Source organism: Rattus norvegicus, chromosome 19 (assembly GCF_036323735.1).
Source record: "Rattus norvegicus strain BN/NHsdMcwi chromosome 19, GRCr8, whole genome shotgun sequence".
Classification (NCBI taxonomy): Eukaryota; Metazoa; Chordata; class Mammalia; order Rodentia; family Muridae; genus Rattus; species Rattus norvegicus.
Window position 1 is genome coordinate 42,322,347 of NC_086037.1, and position 20,175 is coordinate 42,342,521.

The 20,175-nt window shown below is 41.8% G+C and overlaps 1 protein-coding gene and 1 long non-coding RNA gene across 3 annotated transcripts; one reads left to right on the plus strand and one right to left on the minus strand.

Moving 5' to 3' along the window:
• Positions 1-5: 5 nt before the first annotated feature.
• Positions 6-18,341, plus strand: LOC108348923 (uncharacterized). Of its 2 annotated transcripts, none has more exons than XR_005496818.2 (3): positions 6-169; positions 12,072-12,235; positions 17,708-18,341. It is a non-coding gene; the product is annotated as an uncharacterized LOC108348923 (long non-coding RNA). The 2 variants fall into 2 exon arrangements; XR_001842271.3 differs by lacking the exons at positions 6-169; positions 12,072-12,235 and adding exons at positions 12,601-15,329; positions 16,021-16,192.
• Positions 3,027-3,501, minus strand: Rpl22l3 (ribosomal protein L22 like 3). Its single transcript, XM_039098135.2, has one exon. It carries the CDS (start codon positions 3,484-3,486, stop codon positions 3,118-3,120), a length of 369 nt encoding a protein of 122 aa, XP_038954063.1. The 5' UTR covers positions 3,487-3,501; the 3' UTR covers positions 3,027-3,117.
• Positions 18,342-20,175: the final 1,834 nt, after the last annotated feature.

Consider the following 20,175-nt stretch of genomic DNA (forward strand, 5'->3'; position numbering starts at 1 on the left):
CCCTCCTTCGTTTGAAAGGTTACACAGGAGGATTAGGAATCTGAATTCTGGGGAAGGGGCTGGTAGATTTTTGGTTTTTATATGATGATGACATTATGTTAAGTAGAAGGATTGCCTGAGAAGCTGGGATGGGTGTTATTGAGGATGGGCCTGAGGTTTTTGCTAGAAGGTATTAATGTGTGGTGGGATGGGTGGGGATGATCCTGTTTAGTGTGGGTGCCACCACACAACAGGTCTGGGCCTGTAGATTTGCAGGGATCTATTTTCTTCTCTCATTATGTATGATTGGCGCCTTCAGATGTAGATTGTCAGGGTCAGCAGCAAAGATTTTTACTTGCTGAGCCATCTCACTGGCCCATACTGTAGGGTTATATGTTGCTGTCTTTGACATAGGAAGTCCTGGCCTTTATTCTCCAAAACATACATCAGTGGCTTGGGGGGACCTCAGACAGTCAGTGTCAGATTGAGAGGGATATGGTTAGTTCTTAGTTTCTAATGGAAACACATCCTTAAAGACTGCAGATTAAACCACTCTTCAAGTGAAGCTGCAGTCGCTCAAGGTCCAAGAAAAGGAAAGGCTGACTAAGAACTTCTCTGTCCTTCTCTGCCTTTTGTTGTTACCCCAAGCAGTATCTTCTGCTTTCTTTTGCCCCTTTCCTGTACAATCAGACCTCTTCCTCCCCTCTCATAGCTCCCTTCGTACTTTATGTGTGTGTATAATTTATATATATATAAATTATATATTATATATATATATATATATATATATATATATATATATATTGTGTGTTCATGTGGCTGAATTTGTGGGTTGTTTAAATTTGGTTTCTGTCTTATAGTATCTTGTTTTCTCCATCTATGGTGATTGAGAGTTTTGCTGGGTATAGTAGTCTAGGTTGGTATCTGAGCTTTCTTAGATGCTGTAAGACACCTGTCCAGGCCCTTCTGGCTTTCATAGTCTCTGAGGAGAAGTTGGGTGTAATTCTGATAGGTATGCTTTTGTATGTTACTTGGCCTTTCCCCCTTGCAGCTTTTAATATTCTTTCTCTGTCGTGTAGATTTTGTGTTTTGATTATGATTTTTATGTGGAAGGAGGATTTTTCTTGTAAAATCTAATTGGTGTTCTGTAAGCTTCTTGTATGCTTACAGGTATCTCTTTCTTTTAGGTTGAGGACTTTTTTTTCTATGATTTTGTTGAACATATTTTCTGGTCTTTGGATCTGAGTCTCTTTACCTTCTTCTATTCCTATTGTGCTTAGGTTAGGTCTTTTCATGGAATCCTAAATTTCCTGGATTTTTTGTGTCAAGAATATTTTAGATTTAACATTTTCTTTGACTGATGTATCTGTTTCTTCTGTTATATCTTTTACTCTTGAGATTCTCTCTTCCATTTCTTGTATTCTGTTGATGATGCTGGGGTTGGTGGTTTCTCTTCTCTTTCCTAAGGTTTTCATCTTCAGAATTCCCTCAGATTATGTTTTCTTTATTGCTTCTATTCCAATTTTCAGGTCTTGAACTGTTCTATTCATTTTCCTCACCTGTTTGATTTATTGTATTCTCCTGAATTTCTGAGAGATTTATCCATTTCTTCTTTAAGGGCACCAATCATCTCTAGAAGGTGGAATTTAAGGTCATACCCCAAACAATACAGAGGTATGCACAGAGCAAATTATTTCTACCTTATTTCTTTTTTTATTAGATATTTCCTGGTTTCCTGTCCCTAACTTCCTGAACCCATACCCCATACCCCTTCTTCTATGAGGGTGTTCCTCCTCCCCAACCGCCCAACCCTTCCTGCCTCCCCACCCTGACATTTGCCTACACTGGGAGTCTACCCTTGGAAGGACCAAGGGCTTCTCCCCCTGTGCATGCCCACAAGGCCATCATCTGCCATATATGCAGCTACAGCCATGGATCTGTCCATGTGTAGTCTTTGGGTAGTGGTTAAAGTACCTAGGAGCTCTGGTTGGTGGCACTGTTGTTGTTAAGGGGTTGAAGCCCCTTCAGATCTTTCAATCCTTTCTCTAATTCCTCCAATTGGGACCCCATTCTCAGTTCAGTGGTTTGCTGCTAGCATTTGCCTCTGTATTTGCTATGCTGTAGCTGAGGATCTCAGGAGACAGCTCTATCAGGCTCCTGGAAGCATGCACTTCTTGGCTTCATCAATATTGTCTAGGTTTTGTGATTGTATGTATATGGGCTGGATCCCCAGGTGGGGCAGGCTCTGAATGGTCATTCCTTCAGTCTCTGCTCCAAACTTTGCCTGCATATCTCCTCCTATGAATATTTTTGTTCCCTCTTTTAAGAAGAACTGAAGCACACACACTTTGTTCATCCTTCTTGAGCTTCATGTGGTCTGAGGATTATATCATGGGTAATTTGAGCTTTGGGGCTAATATCTACTTATCAGTGAGTGTAGACCATGTTTTTTTTTTTTTTTTTTTTTTTTTTTTTTTTTGTGATTGGGTTACCTAACACAGGATGATATTTTCTAGTTCCATTCATTTGCCTATGAATTTCATGATGTCATTGTTTTTAATAATTGAGTAGTACTCCATTGCATAGATGTACCATATTTTCTGTATCCATTTCTCTGTTGAAGCACATCTGGGTTCTTTCCAACTTCTGGCTATTATAAATAAGGGTGCTATGAATATAGTGGATCATGGGTCCTTGTTATATGTTGGAGCATCTTTTGGGTATATGCCCAGGAGTGGTATAGTTAGGTCCTCAAGTAGTACTATGTCCAATTTTCTGAGGAACCCCCAGACTGATTTTCAGAGTGGTTGTACCAGCTTGCAATCCCATCAGCAATGGAGGAGTGTTCCTCTTTCTCCACATCCTTGCCAGCATCTGTTGTCACTTGAGGTTTTGATCTTAGTCATTTTGACTGATGTGAGGTGGAATCTCAGGGTTCTTTTGATTTGCATTTCCCTGATGACTAAGGATGTTGAACATTTCTTTAGGTACTTCTCAGCCATTTGATATTCTTCAGCTGATAATTCTTTGTATAGCTCTGCATCCCATTTTTTTATAGAGTAAAATGATTTTTATTTGCTCAACAAGTCTGATTTTAGGTTTCTTTAGCATATTTCAATTATTAAAAGCAAAGGCCAATTAGTCCTCAGACTCTGAACCATCTTCATCTTGACTAATTTGGAAATAATGAAGTTCGTAAGTCTCCTTGTCAGATGCGACCACATGAAGCCAATCACAGAGATTATTCTTCCTAAGGTATTTCTTGGTAAGATATTTCAAATACCTTTTCGAGAGCTGTTTCTCAGAAACAACTGTGATTTTATTCTTCAGGCATTCAATGTGAACAACATTTCCAAGATTTCCAGTTTTTCCATTGACTTTAACCTTCTCCTGTAGAAACTGTTCAAAATTTTCAGAATCAAAAATTTCATCTTCTACTGGATGTGTAAGGTCCAAATGAAACCTCCAGGTTGACTTCTTAGGCTTCTTGTCTTTCCGTGGTGCCATGTTGAGCAGCAGCCGTGGGAAGAGCTGTATCTTATTTTTAATTGGGTTATTTGATTCTCTGGAGTCTAACTTCTTGAGTTCTTTGTATCTATTGTATATTAGTTCTCTATCAGATGTAGGATTGGTAAAGAGCTTTTTCCAATCTGTTGGTTGCTGTTTTGTCCTAATGACAGTGTCCTTTGCCTTACAGATCCTTTGCAATTTTATGAGGTAGTGTTTGTCCTTGTCACTGAGGCTTGTTTCCTGTTTGCAGCAAAATGCTGGGTCCTCTTTACATATCCAGTCTGTTAGTCTATGTGTTTTTATTGGGGAATTGAGTCTGTTGATGTTAAGAGATATTAAGGAATAGTGATTGTTGTTTCCTGTTGTTTTTGTTGTTAGAGATGAAATTATGTTTATGTGGCTGTCTTCTTTTGGTTTAGTTTCAAGGAGATTACTTTCTTGCTTTTTCTAGGGTATAGTTTCCTTCCTTTTCTTTGAGTTTTCCATCTATTATCCTTTGTAGGACTGGATTTGTGGAAAGATATTGTGTAAATTTGTTTTTGTCATGGAATATCTTGGTTTCTCCTTCTATGTTAATTGAGAGTTTTGATATAGTAGCCTGGGCTGGCATTTGTATTCTCTTAGGGTTTGTATGGTATCTGCCGTGGATCTTCTGGCTTTCATAGTCTTTGGAGAGAAGTTTGGCCAATTCTATTAGGTCTGCCTTGTATGTTACTTGACCTTTGCCTCTTACTGCTTTTATTACTCCTGCTTTTGTTTTGTGCATTTGGTGTTTTGAGTATTATGTGACAGGAGGAATTTATCTTCTGGTCCAATCTATTTGGATTCCTGTAGGCTTTTTGTACGTTTATGGGCATCTCTTTCTTTAGGTTAGGAAAGTTTTCTTCTAGAATTTTGTTGAATATGTTTACTGGCCCTTTAATGTTGGTGTCTTTGCTCTCCTCTATACCTATTATCTTTAGGTATTATCCTTAGGTAGTCTGATGATGCCAGGTAGTCTTGTTTCCTGTTGCTTAGGTTCCTGTGCTTGCCTCTTGCCATCAGGTTGTCTCTGGTGTTGGCTGGTCTTGCTGTCTCTGACAGTGGCTTGACCCTCCTGTAGGCCTGTGTGTCAACACTCCTGTAGATCTGTTTTCTCCCAGTTGGATCTGGGTACAGAGAACTGTGGGACTGGGTTGGTTCTAGGTGCAGGCAGAAACTGGAAGGATCCTCTTCCTGACTTCTCCTAGGTTCCTGTGTCCAGAGAGCTCTAGGCATGTTCCTCTTGACCAGGAATGTAAGCAGAAGTAGTGGTCTAACCTGAGCTCTCAGGATTGTCAGTATTTCTGAGAATCTAGCTCTCTCCCCCACGGGATTTGGGTACAGAGAGTTGTGGGCCTGGGTCAGCCCTTGGTGCAGGCAGAAACTGGAAGTGTCCTGTCCCAGACTCCTCCTGGGTTTGTGTATCTTGAGGGCTCCAGGCAGGTCGATTGGAGCAGAAGAGTTGGTCTTACCTATGCTCCCAGGTGTGTCAGTGCTCCCGGCATCTGGCTTTCTGATCTGGGCTTAGACAGAGACTGGAAGGATCCTCTCCCTGAGTGCGAAGAGCAAATTTTTAATAGTGCTTATGTTGTGATCAATGAATGATAGAAGAATTTCATAAGTATAGCCTGTGTAGAAAATGAGGGTGAATATGTTCTCCAGGAAGAAACGGATGTGTCTAAGATGACACAGGTAGGAATCCATCTTGATGTAGGACTTTGCATGTGGTAAGTGGCTGTGAACTGCATGTCCCATTTCACCCGCTGCGTTTTCATATGCTTTTATATACAGCTGATATTGAACACAGGCTGGACTACAGCCCCAGCCTTGGTTGTGTGGTTAAGTCGGGTTCTTGCTCCTTGAGCTTTTAATCCTTCTGCATCAGCCTTCCAAGTAGCTCTGATTATGCTCTTGGCCAACAGGCCTGGCGGCATCTTCTTTTACTTTTTTCTACTATTTTAAATGGTCAACATTTTGTCATGATTCATCTTTTGAATAAATGACATAAAAATCTTTCCATCACTCTATTATGTTCTATGCAGTTTGGAAACGTGGTTATGTCAAGTGATTTTACAAAGCCCACTCAGTTCATTGGTGTTTGGCTTACATAAAAAACTCTGAAACTTACTAAAGGAAGGATGTCCCTTTTATACTTCCACATTTGTGAGACTTAAAGATGTCTGATTTCTGTCCTATTCTTTGAGCACCAGAGCATGGGATACTGACCTAGCAGTGTGTGATCTATTTCCTCGATGGGTCTTGGCTGTCTTCCATTGTATTTCACATGGCTATAGTCACAAAGCTGGTCATATAGGATTATCATTCACTATGATTTGTGTTAAAGCATGCATGCATGTGTGTGTGTGTGTGTGTGTGTGTGTGTGTGTGTGTGTGTGTTGTATGGGTTGAACTCAAAGCCTTGGCGATGTGGGGCAAACACTCTGTCAGTGAGATATATCTTCAGCCCAACATTTTACCTTTTGTTATTTTGTCTTTTTTTTTTTCAGAGCTGAGGACTGAACCCAGGGCCTTGCGCTTCCTAGGCAAGCGCTCTACCACTGAGCTAAATCCCCAACCCCAACATTTTAACTTTTAATGTATATTCTGCAAGTGTGTTTTGGATTTTTGATTCATGGTCTTGCTGTGTTCCCTAGGCTGGCTTCTGGTCCTGTATCCTCCTGCCTCTGCCTCCAGACTGCTGGGATTATAAACATATGCCACATTGTCTGGTGATACACATGACTATATAAAAATATTTCTCAAACTCTCTTCATTTATCTATTAAATATATTATCAGTTTTGAGTAATTATAATTACCTACTTTACTATGTAGAGTGGTCCAAATTTCCTTTTAAAAATATAAATAAGTGTTCGTGATGAAAAAATAATATTTACATAGTGCAGATAGAGACACACATAAGGATGACAAGAAAAGTGAGCAGTGACAGATGAGGGTCAACTTAAGTTGACTTGTCAGGAAATACTGCACGAGAAGGTGGCATGTAAGTAGACCCCTAAGTAGGGCTTGCAGATATTTGGGACTAGAGCTTCCAGTCATGGAAAAAATCAAGTATAAAGGCCCCTGGAAGAGGACATGGCAGGTACATGTGGAAAGGAACAAAGAGCAAAGGGAAGCTGGCAGATGAGTCTAGTAGAACAAGGGACGGCAAGATGTGGTGGGACCTTGTGGGTCAACTTAAGATGCTGGTGTCCCTTGGATGAAGGCGATCTGGCTGGAGCTTAATAATTTAGTGTCTTAATATAGCTATTCTGGTTCCTTACTGGAGCCTTTTTGTTTTTCCTCCATGGATCCTTGGATGTTTAGGCACTCTCCTCTCATTGGCACTTGAAACCACAGATTCTAGTGTGGAGAACAAGATAGACTTCTGTGACTCATGGCTCGTGCTTGGAGTTCTTCGCAAAGCTCCACAGCTCCTGAGAGAATCCTATCTAAAAGAGGAATTAATTTAATTTTTTTTACTCAGTCCATTCACCTAAATGATTTGACTCTATTTGGGAGAATGAAGATTATTGTCCATTAGTTAAATGAGAGCTTCTTACTCACTTGAACCTCAGAAACCTCTTGGGAGAAGTTATGACCCACACGCTAGCTGCTTTCTGACTTTGAACTGGCTTCCACTGTTTGGCTGAGATTTGAGTATTAGAATGAAACACTGATGTGCTAGTTGGGTTTTTTATTCAGTGATTGGAAGGAATCAAGTGGGCAGTGGTGGGACACCCTTGTTTGTACTTTAGAAGGAGAAAAAAATAGAGGCTCAGGCACGAACTCTAGGTTGCTAAGGAAATTGTTCTCTATTGAATAGAGGAGAAACTCTCCACTCCTGTTGACATGCTACAGGTTGATACCAATGGCCCCAAATACTTTGACCACAGCAGTGACTGCTGTCCTTTGTGCAGATGGGAACTTTCTACTACATTAAAATTCAGTGGTTCCTGATTTGTTTCTTCTGGAGTGTCATCTTGCCCCATAGCGTTTAATATTACCAGAGCATACCTCCTATGTCTTTTCACTGCTGAAGACTCCTAGAACCATGCTGACTTGGATTAGCACAGTTCAAAAGCAAGTGACAGAGGGCTGCAGAGAAAGTTCAGGGGATAAAATACTGAGCAAGAAGGCTGGATTCTGCATCTCTGGAACCTATATGTCTTGGGTGGGCACAGCAACCTGCTTGTAATCCTGTTGCATGGAGAAAAGAGACAGGGATCCCTAGGTCAAGCTGGCCAATAAGAAACTTGGAAAGCTCCAAGTTTAGTGACAGTCCTTATACTAATATATGAAGAAGGCAGCAATAAAGGAAAGCATCAAATCTCACATGAACTTATGTGCATCTATGCATATACACATGCCCACACACATGCCAACATGTATGCACACAGACACGCAGAACCCACAAACATATACCCACAAAGAAAGTACATACTAACATTTCATTCTTCTGGTTTTTGAGCAGCTTTTGGCTTTAGAGACACTAAAATTGCAATCTCATATCGACAGCCCTCCCTGATTAATTGCTTCACAATAGAGAGAGAGAGAGAGAGAGAGAGAGAGAGAGAGAACACCCAGTTTGTTGTCCCTGTACAATTAAGAAGATCACTTAGATCACTTATCTGGGCAGTCAGTAGACATAAGAACGAGGACCCACCTGCTGAAGAAGTAGCTCAGTGGTCAGTGGTACGGTGCTTGCCTAGTGTGTGAGGCCCTGCCTTCAATTCATAGTACCATCAAAACCCCCAGATACTCAAACCAAGAAAAGCATTCTCTTGAAGGTTGCATGTTCTAAGTACTGTACATTAGACTTGAACTGAGGCAGCAATAATAAGTGGGGGTTGTCTTATAAAGTGGTTCTCTATTGCTTTTCCAAATACAGCCCGTTTTGAAGGCACTAAAGGAAAGGCATCCACACCCTGGTTGTTTCTCTATGTGCTGCTACCATCCAGTGTTGATTTAGCAGTGGAAGTCTGGGCAGCTGTCTTTGGAGGACATTGGGGGCTTGGGCAACACTGAGACTATTGTTTAGACAACAGAAGAAAGTCTCAGGAAGCAATGTAAAAAGTGGCCTTTAATATGACCTTTCTGGCATCTTGTACAGTGCTGATTATGTTAGATACTCAGTAAATATTCAATTAACGATTTTATGGCAATGGCACTGTAACATCATTAGGCATGGATGTTCACTGGGGAAGGAGGTAGAATTAAGAGGAAAAGGCAAACAGCTGGGTATAAAAAAGTCTGTGTGGAAGTGTAGAGAGAGCCTTCTATACTCTGTGGAAGTGCCACCTGTCAGTAAAAGTCTGACGGACAATGAATTGAGGCAGATTAGAAGGTGGGACATCCAGCAAAGAAAGAAAGGGGGAGGGGGAGGGAGAGAAGGATGGGGAGAGGAATTCTGGGAAAGAGTCCAGAGTGGGAGACTTTGCCCTGCACTCAGAGGAGATGGATGAATGAAACTGACGGGGTAGCTAGCCACGTGGCTAACATAGACTAGAATAAACAGGTTATATAAGTTAACACGCTAGTCAGGGAATGCGCCAAAGTTTATGGCCTAGGCATTTATTCATAAATAATTGTCAGAGTCATTATTCTGGGAACAAAGGGGCCTGAAAGGAAGAGCTCATGGCTACATAGAGGTCTTAAGTAAATCCCATTTTCTTTAAGGAACCAAGGTGAAGGTTCCAAATGCTCAGGACTCCTAAGTACTGCCATGAACATGAAAAGCTAGGGCATTACACTATTGATCACCGAGGTCTTTGGTTTTCCTGTAGGATCTTTCTTCATTGATCATTTTAATTTCCCTGTGAAAGTTGTGCTTGTAGATGACAATGGTATTCATCCTAGGCAAAGAACACCATACTCAGACCAGGGGTGGGGGGGTCATCACTTCACTGATCACTTAATTCTCTTGAGGCTCGAAGAGTGCAGGGTCCAGCAATAGCAGTGTGGGGCATTGGGTTTGCTTCTCCACCTGCTCCCATCTATGCCTTCATCACAGTAATTTATCACCTCCCCAACAGTTGTCCTAAGATCAGCAACTCTCTGGATGTCCTAGAAACCTTGCCTTCATCCTCTAAGTCTTCGCAAATACTTTCATAAAATGGTAGGCTATCCATCACAGTGACATTAGATTAAAACCGAAGGCAAATCTGAGATCTCATAGAGTGTGATGCCATTGAGAAGGCTTTGAATGTATCTGTTCAAGACCAGTGTGGCCCCCATGAGAAGCAGAGAGGATGGGTCTGTGCTGTTCCATTAAGCGAGGGTGTTGGTAATGATCGTATCCTCTTCCTTCTTTTCTCTTCTAGAATTTCAAGTGCATTAACATTTTAGCTAATGTATGATAGCACAAACATAGTAAATGTGTTTGAGATTGCCTAAAATCTGAAAGAGGTTGGAAAAAAGATGGGCTGAGATGAACATCTGCTACATTGCTGAGACATTAGTGATGATGTTTGGGTTTGGCACCGGAAGGGTGATGAGAACTGTGCTTGTCTTGAACATCTGTGTAGCAGACTCCTAGTGACATAATTTAATAGAGCAATGGATTTGCCCACTCGATTTGTCTAGTGGTAAGTTGTCACTATTGGTTTTTTGGAGGTCAAACAAGATAGTGACAATTTCAAATGGACCATCATACGTGTGTGTGTGTGTGTGTGTGTGTGTGTGTGTGTGTGTGTGTATGCCTTACTGGATAGTGTGCCCATGTATGAGGCATGTGGAGGCCAGAGGCTGGTGTCTGATGTCTTCCTCTACCACTTTTACCCTTAGTTTTGTTAAGACACACTCGCTCATTGAATGCTGAGCCACCCATTTTTGGCTAGAGTGGATAGCTTGCAATCTCTGTGTTCCGTTTACCCCTGTCTCCCCAGCACTGAGATTCCAGGTATGTACCACAGTACCCAGCTTTTACATGGGGATCCAAACTCAATGCTTATGCTTTAGAAGCACTATGCCACATAATTCATGTAGAAAACAGACACGCACACACACACACACACACACACACACACACACACGCACACAAGTACAGACATGCAAGCACCATGTATACACATCTACAACTACCCACCCACATGCTCAAATGCACTCACTCATGCACACACACAGAGACACATATGCTCATGCGTGTACAAACACATGCACACTCACAGCACACACATACACACAGACATTTGTGCATACATGTATGCACTCACCCACATATGGATGTGCTGCCTGGAGGTTTGATTTCACAGACATTTGTTTGAGGTATGTTTGAGGTAGACATTTGTCTTTGAACAGAGCTGAAAGGAGAAGAGGGGAAGGCAAGTGTCTTCTGGGTTAGTTGAGAAACAAACAAGGAAAAGAAAATGCTAGAAGCATAGGGAGAAAACACCCATTGTTTGGGTGGTGAAAATTAGAACATGGACAAGTCTCGCTCCTCCTGGGACCAGGGAATGGGTACCAGATGTTAGAGGAGGAGGGAGTACCACAAGAAAAACACTCAATCCCTAGCAGGCATCAGCAGGGATGGCAGCCTCATTGCCATAGGAGTCAATCTCCAGCTGCTGGCCCACTGCTCCTGGGGGATACTGCCCATCTATCTAAAAGTTTTAGCAGATCTTCCTTTAGTCTATGCAGTTACTTGCTAGCTTACCACGTGTTAACAGAAAGATTTTTAAGACTGTTTTCTCAGGGCTAGAAGAATGAGCTAATGGTGAAGAACACTTACTGCTCTTTCTGAGGACTCTGGTTGGATCTCCAGCTCACTCATGGGGCTCACAAAGACCCATAATTCTAGTACCAGGAGATCTGACACCTCTTTCTTACATCCATGGGCACTAGATGTGCATGATGTGCTGTTGAGGGTTGAGGTTGGTCTGATGCTGTTGTGCATCAAGTGATAAATACTGGCCCCTTAGATCTGGCTGTCTCCATGGAGAATCCTCAGGTGTAACAGCTTTTTGTTGTGTAAGCCGCCGCTCCAAGTTATTTCTGATTGGTTAATAAAGATGCATACAGCCTGGAGCTGGGCAAAAGAGAGAGAGCAGAAGGGAGGTTCCTGGGCTTGGAGGTCTCAGGTATGGTCAAGAGAGGAAGAAAGGAAGGGGGGTCGCCATGGGGTGGCGTGGATCATGGACACAGGGCCATGAGGGCTGCCATGATGGAGCAGGAGTAGCCCTGCGGCAGATAGTAGCCTGGAGATTTTGAGAAAACAGCATAAAGGGTTGATATCTGCCAGCCCTAATACTTTAAGGATACAAATCTGAAGGTCTCTGTGTCAGTTATTTGGGACATTTAAAGGCGACAGGTGGGTGAACAAACCCTTGAAATAATTTTAACCACTACAGTGTGCATAGAATGCATGCAGACAAAATAAAAATAAAATTAAAACTAAAAAAATCTTAAAATTTAAATAAATGTAGTGCTTTCTCATGGCATAAATAAACCGGTCTTTATAAATTTGGGCATTTTCTAATGCATAATATTTTAATAATGACATACTTAATAAAGAAATGGTTATTGAGTTTCATCTACTGAGAATTTGGATTATGACAAAACCTAGGAAATCAGGCTTGAAGATGCTTCTTCGTCTTGGACAGGCACTAAAGTGCACACAGATGATGCTGCACTTATGATAGCCAAGGAGATTGACAGACAGCACAGGTTGAACCTGAGCTCCCACTGAGGCTGTGTCCTGTGACTGGGATGTGGTCCAGCAGCTCCCAGGTAAGGACCAGGGGCAAATCAAGGTTGTTCATGTACAACATGGGCACATGCTCAGATGTCCAGGTTCTGATTTTGTCACCTTATAAACATGGCTTGAGCACAAGACCAGGTAAGATTTATTACTCCAGTGAGACACCCAAAAGCATAGCCTCAAAAGTCAAGGGGCTCATTGATCAGCAACAGCCAAGTTGTGAAATGTGAACTATTAATGTATTAATTAATATTTTATATTTATTATATGCTACTATATATTAAATTATATTTTATTTATTATGTTTACCTATTTTATTTTATATATATATATTTAAATTATTAATTGATATTGTAATACTATAATGATTAAATATTTACTTTGGGTACTTTTATAGCAATAGAATCCATTCCATCGATCAGTGAATTGATGAATTTATTGGAGTTACTTTCATAGATTTGGTTGATGGTTGCTTACAGAAGTGTGTGAGACCCCAAGCTAGCTGCATCACAGAACAGTCTACTCCAGTATGGGTGATGACAGAAGCTGTGTTCCTGCTGCTTCCTGAAGAACATGTGGGACGTTCAGCAGACTGGAGAATCTCACCCTGGCCCCAGAAAGTCTTATTGCTTTAGTAACCTTGGGGACAGCCTTTTGCATCGTGCAACTCTTGGGGCTTCTGGGGCCTTCTAACTTTCATCAATTTTCTGAATCTTATGATCCCCTCCTTCCTCCAGAAGGAGACCTTTCTAATAGGAGGAGAAAGGTACACCACAGTGGATGTGGAAGCCTTTCCCTGCATGGAAGAACAGGGAATGAATGACACAACGCTGTACTATTTAAGTCAGAAGCTTAATTTCTCTAACTGCTAATGTGCTATTTTAGATGTTCCTTCACATCAGTTCATATTTAAATAGCATTTGAAAATTTAAAAGCATAAAAACATTGGTGTGCTTGCGATGGCATAATTGAGTTTAATGAACTGGAAACCTAGATCCACTTACTGTGATATGTTTGCCTCTGTACAGGTTGGTTGATTGTGGAATAGCAGTGGATCTCACATAAGAGACACGTTCGGTAGGAAACTACCTCAGTGGAGCCCGTGTAGTTAGGGTAAAACTAGAACAGGTTCTGGAGCAGTCAATTCACTCATTCAAGAGTGTCAAAGTCATGATCCATTTCAGTATTCTATGGTTCAATTCATGTCCTGTATAAGAAAATTCTTGGGTCAGAGCAGACAGCAGTATGAGTCATATTGCTATCCAAAATCAAGCTTCTTAGGATTCTGGTTGCCCTCCCTTGGGATGTAACCTGGAAAAAAGGAGTAGATGGGGCTGAGACCTCCATGTACCTTTGGAGCACTAGCTTATGATCATGAGCCTTAAAAAATAAATATATAAGGGATTGAACTTCAGAGATAGAGAATATACTTTCTTTGAGGGTCCTAAATGTTGTGTAGGATGTATTCACAGTAAAGCAAATATGGTTCAGGTGCATTTCAAGCAAGCAGACCCCCTATGTTGTGTCTGACAATATTTACATATTTAGAATGTGGACAGAGGGCGTTGCCATTTAAAAATAGTCAAGAGTTTTGCTGTAGATGATTTTCATAGGAGATATTTTTAATTGCTTGAGCAATGCTACTCCTCTCAGAACCCCTTATTAAGAGAAGGTACCTCATGGGAAGTATACTGTGGCCCCATTTACTGCAAGCCACTCAACTACTGTCTCCTGAGAGGAGAGGGATTTGGATGCCTCAACAAGTTACGTGGAGAATTTCACGTAATGAAGTTTGATCAAGGGATTGAGAAGGCTTTGATGACAGGTATCTTTTTGTCAATGATGATACCTGAGGTCTTTGTTGGAAGAGGATGAACATGAAAGCAAGAGACTGGGCTGATGGCTTAGATGGGCTGCAGAAGTCTGTCTAGCATGTGGCAAGGCCTAAAGATGTCCTTGTCTAGTCTTCCTGGCAAAGCATGTGCTACAATAGTGATGATAAATGTGTGTGAACAATCATGGAATAAAGCAGTCTGTTCTCTAGGACTTGGAGAGGTTTGTACCATTTTGTATCCAAGTACTCCTGAGGGCAGAAGATATTTCTGTTCACAATTATAGCTTCCTGAGAATGGATAAGAGATGAATGTGTTAAAGTCTGGTGATGTCGGATGTGAAAAAGCACCCATAATCTTACACACTGCTCACCTGCTGTCGGCTGACCTGCTTCTTAGCCTCTTTCCCCCACAGTGATGGTTCTTTTAGAAACCCCCATTCCTTTGCACTGCTTGCTACCGTTTCACCTTAGCAATGTTCAAGCATACACTTGGAGTGTTTCACCAATTCTTCCTCCTGGAGGCAACTTAGTAAGAACTTGAAGTGTGGGAGAGAGTTAAGTGACTCTGTGGGGTGGGGTAGCCATGTTACATAACTTTTACATAACTGGTACTAGGAACTGAATTTTGGCCTCATCTCGAGCCACTCTGGTTCACTATAACTAAAATGGCTATCACCACGCACACCGAGACATAGATAATAATAGATAACCTCTCTAGTAGCAGCTTCCCTAGAGCCACCCGCCAGCCACCTTTTTGTCTAGGGAAGAGAGGTGAGGAGAGGGACCTGATAGAACTGTTTCCTTCTTTTTTGGCTTCTGACTGCATTGCCAACATCTTAGGTAGGAGGAGTATGAGTTGATCAGACTTAAAAACTTTTAGGGACTGTGATGACTATCCTTGGTCATCAACTTGACTACATCTGGAATTAACTTAAATCTAAAAATTACTGGACACACCGGTGAGAAAATTTTGCTTATGATCATTTGAAGTGGGAAGATCCACTTCTAACTCAGATCCTGGATGTATGAAGACCCATCCCTAATCCAGACCACAGCTTCTGCTAGAAGATATATAAAGTGCATGGGAGAAGCAAGTTCTCCCTTTGCATGCTTTCTCCCTCCCTCCTTAGCAAGTCTTTCCTTCACTGGCCTTAGATCTCACTTCTAAGTGAGATTCTGGGATATACTGAAGATCAGCTGACACATTAGACTCATGGACTGAACAACTACTGGATTCTTGGACCTTCTCATGGTAGACAGTCATTGCTGGACTAGTTGGATCACAGCCTGTAAGTCATTCAAATCTCTCTCTCTCTCTCTCTCTCTCTCTCTCTCTCTCTCTCTCTCTCTGTTTGTCTGTCTATATCTATCATCTATCTATCTATCTATCTATCTATCTATCTATCTATCTATCTATCTATCTATCTATCATCTCCATCTATCCACCATCTGTCTGTCTGTCTGTCTGTCTGTCTGTCTATCTATCTATCTATCTATCTATCTATCTATCTATCTATCTATCATCTATCATTTATTTATTTATATGGAGAGAGTGACAGAGAGAGGCAGAGAGATTCATTGTCTAAGTTCTCTTACTCTAAAGAACCCTGACTAATAGACGGAGCTTCCCTTTTCCTTTCAACCAGAAAAGACATTTGGAATGAATCAACGGTTCATGACCCTGGTTACATTTTGCTCTTCTGGAAAGTGTCCAGAGAAATGTAGTTCTTATGCCAGTAAAACAAGAAATTTATCATTTAAACTAGGACCCTCAGAGGGAAAGGATGTGCTAACAAGAATTAACAGATAGCAGTATCCCACAGCAATGGCACATACCACTCTTCTCAGGGACAATGGGACACAATTTCCCCCTATGAATTCCTGGAAACTATGTCTGAATTGCTCCAGGTTTAGAGGGAAAGGATGATTTTGTAATCTTTTATTTGTTTATTTTTATTTATTTGTTTGTTTGTTTTCTAGGGCAGAGTTTCTCTGGGCATCTCCAGTTATCCTGGAACTCACTCTGAAGACCAGGCTGGCCTTGAACTTGGAGATCTGCCTGCCTCTGCCTCCCAGTACTAGGATTAAAGGCAAGCACCACCATCACCTGGTTTTGAAATCTTATAACAGCAACTCACTCAGTTGTAAACCGGTGAGGGCTTCCAAATTTTTAAGACTTTCATTCTGTTTCTAACTGGGTCACACATCTTGCATGCCCAGAAGCCAATGGCTGTGGGAAGACACTTACCTCTCCAGTATTAGTGATTTGTCCTCAGTTAGCTTTCTTTAGTGTTCTTTCTGCACCCTCTTTTTTTCTTCCTCTTTCTTCCTTTTATCTGTAGAGACTGAAGAGAAATGGGAGAATAGTTAGAGGAATGTCCTGAGAGCCCTTCAGCTTCTTTTTTCTATGTAAGAAACTCAATTCTAAAGAAATCCCTCAGGAACAAAGGCCTACCACAGAGAAAGTAGATTAAAAATTATTGTGCCCACAAGGAAGAACATGTTTACGATTCCTGAATTCAGGTCATATTAGCAAGCAAGGATTAATGGTAGATCCAATTAAGCTGAGCACTGGGGACTGCAGGGGAAGCATTGTCCTGACAGTTACAGCCATAGCATCCTAGCATCTCAGGGAGGCACTGTGCAATCAGTTCTTTCTAGTGACCAAAAAGCTTCCCTAATTCCTTAACTGGATTCACTCTGGTCATGCAGACTTTATTGCTCTTCCTTATCCATTCATAAAGAATTGTGCTCATTTTAAGCACTGAAGATTATGTGCCACCTATGTGTTGATGGCTCATCTGTGGGCTCGGAAAGGTCTCCTTAGTCACCTGGTCTCATACCAGGTGACTTGCTTATTTAGAGGGCACACGACAAAGCTAGACAGAGGCCATCACCAGGGAGGATGACTTGAGATCATGTCTTTTCCTTTTTCTGTACTTAAGGTACAAAGGGTAGATAATCCCTAGGTGGGACCAGGGGAATTTAAAGACTGAAGTAGAAAGAATTAGAGAATCTCACTTTAAACATACACATACATGTAACTAAGGAGAAGCAGGGGCAGGACTGCTAGACAGTGGCAGGATCGTTGATCTACTTGTGAACTGTTAGTTACTGGCTCATAAGGAGGGGAGGGGACAGAGGGAGAAGGAGTGGGAAGAAATGAGAGAGAAGCACCAACACTGTGACAGACATTCAAATAAATGATCTCAAGTTGTCTACACTTCCTGACCCAGATAGATCCAGATGTAGCAGACAGATGTTTCCCTGTCAGAGAAGTGATGGATTAGAGAAGGGTAAAGCACTGGAGAGAAAAGAATGAAGGATCCACAAAAAGGTGTCATAGTAAAGCTGACTTTCAAGGAAGGCCTGAGAATAGCATTGCTGGATCCTGGCTTACCTTGACCCCTGAACCTACCTGTCATCCTGTTCTTTTGTGGAAGTGTTTCTGTCATTTAGGTAACTATCTGTTTTTGGCAAATACTCATTAGTACTTACATAGTTGTGTTTTCTTGCAAAGGATGAAAGTGGAAAGTGAATATAATGAGTTGTGTTATGCCCTAATATACTGTTAGGCTGGCTATTATTTTTCTCTATTTTGTGATAATAGGTTGTTATATCATTTTAATTAAAATAGATGATGTAAACTGTATTTATTTTTTGACAGATATGGCATATGGACCATTGAGACTAAGGATAAGCAAGATTTGACAGGAGAACAGATCACAGGCCCCAAAGGGAAAAGAAACCCAACTATGAAGTTAAAAATTAACAGGATAAAAAAGTAACCCAGGGAATGAAGCAGGATATGCAAAATTATATATGTAACAAGTGGCTGTTGTAGAAGTTCGTAGCACCCAAAGAGATGAGCTAATTTAAAGCTGAGAAGATGACTCGATAATTCCTCAGAGAATACCTAAAATCCCCAACAGTCCCTGGAAAACAGAACTCAGCAGTATGAAGCAACAGAGAATTCATATGAAACCATGAAACATACGTCAGACCTACTATGATGGATGCTATCAAAGGAACAACAGTGTCACTAAGGATACAGAGAAACTAGAAACCTTGTGTACTGTGACTGGGTATGTGAAATTCATAGAACTGTTACAGTCTGAGGCATGCCTCAGTCATGTCAACAGTCTGAGGTTTTGGCCATGCTAACTATGCAGATAACAGCACAAGCTCTAGAAGGAAACTACATTCAGCTGCTCAGCAAATGAAAGCGTCTGGGACATTAACAAAGACCTGGTAATAAAGATGGACTAACAGCCTGTCGTTTTTCAGGTGCTGCTCCCAGACTACTTGATTTATGATTGCATTTAATCCAGGCAGCATTGAGTCTCGTAGATGGTTGCTTGGAGGAACACATAGCATGTAGACTTACCAAGATGGAGGGGAGACAGTGAGTTTATTTGTGGTGTGAAGATAATAGTAGCAAGACTGATCGGGACCTTGAGGACTGCAGAGGCCAAACTCAAACATCTGAATCCATCATGAGGTCCAGGAGAGGTCCAGGAGGGGCGTGGGGAGGGATGGCATAGCTTAGAGCTTCATTTGAACTTTATGTGCAGGGTAGTTTGGGGTTAGCCAAAGGCATGAAGTCCTGTAAAAAAGTTAAAAAAAAATTAATGGGAGCTTTGATCATGGGAGGGCAGATACAGAAACACTAAAAACTGAGTGTGAGGGACATGAAGAAAATCAATGTCGGTAAGCTGGGAGACTGATTAGAGAACGGAGTCACTTCAAACTCTTGTATTTACTTTAATGCCTATGTACAACACATATCGAACTACGATTCGATACGTCAATACAAGGACTTACTTAAGAAAACCTTAGCACACACCTCGCTGTTGACGCAGAATAGACAATCATATAACATAAGTGTATAGAACAAGCTTTGTAAAACTCATTGACTTAAGAAAAATAAAGACTGGAGAAAAATAAAAAAACCAGCCTCACAGGACACAGGCTTCCAAACCTCTTCAAGGAATGCGGTTTCACAGTGAAGCTTATGTAGGGCTTGATACTCTACCCTAATTGATTACATTTTACATAGTTAACATGCTTCTTCATATGCCAATGCAAAGCATTCCTAATTTCTTTTAGTGTTTTCTTTTTTGCCAGAATATTTTTATTGATTTTTGGGGGGAACTTCACAGTGTGAGCCCTGAGCACCCTCATGGCCCAGTCCTCCCATGTCTGCACCTCTACCCTTGGGGCCTCCCCCTTCCAACAAAAAGAAGAAAAAGAAAAAGGAAAATAAATCCAACTTGTGTTGCCTCTATACTCACTGGAGCATGGGCAAAGGGCCAGTGGCCACCTCGCTGAAGGAAACTGTGTCCTTCCCCACCTGCACCTTCCCCAGAGCCGTCAGTTGGGGAGAGCTACATTTCAGCATTCTTACCACAATTTTTTTAAGAGTTTTCTTCAAAGGTTCTCTGTCTAGGCTGTTACATTTTAGGGTGTGTGTGTGTGTGTGTGTGTGTGTGTGTGTGTGTGTGTGTGTGTTCAGAGCTTGTCACAGAAGCCTTCTATGTCCCTCTTTCTCAACTGTGGGTCTGAAGTCATCAGTGCCATGGCCAATTAGCTTCCTTGCATTGCCCTTTACAGTCAGTGGAACATGGACCGTGGACCTTGTACCACTGACCTCAGCATACTTCGATGGCAGTACAGACTAGACATCGGTATGGCCCTCTACAACTGCATGGGCCACAAACACCCTCACAGCTATGGCAGTGGCACAGGCCAAGGACATCAACATGGCCTCAGATGGCAGTCCAGGCCACTCACATCAACATGGCCTTTGGTGACAGCACAGCCCACGGATATTAACACAGACCTGGGGTGTAGTGGGGTTGTAGACCTAGACATGGTCCCCGTAGCAGCATGGACCTGGATATCAGCGTGGCCTCAGGTGGCAATTCAGGCCATTCAGATCTATATGGCTCCTGGCAGCACAGCCAGTGGTCATCAACATGACTTCAGGCTGCAGCAGAGACCACAGACATCTGCGTGGCCTTCGGTGGTAGCATGCGCCACAGGCATTAACACGACCCCAGCTGCAGTCTAACCCCAGACCCAGACATTGGTTCTTGGTGGCAGCACAGATTCAGACATCATCATGGCCTGAGG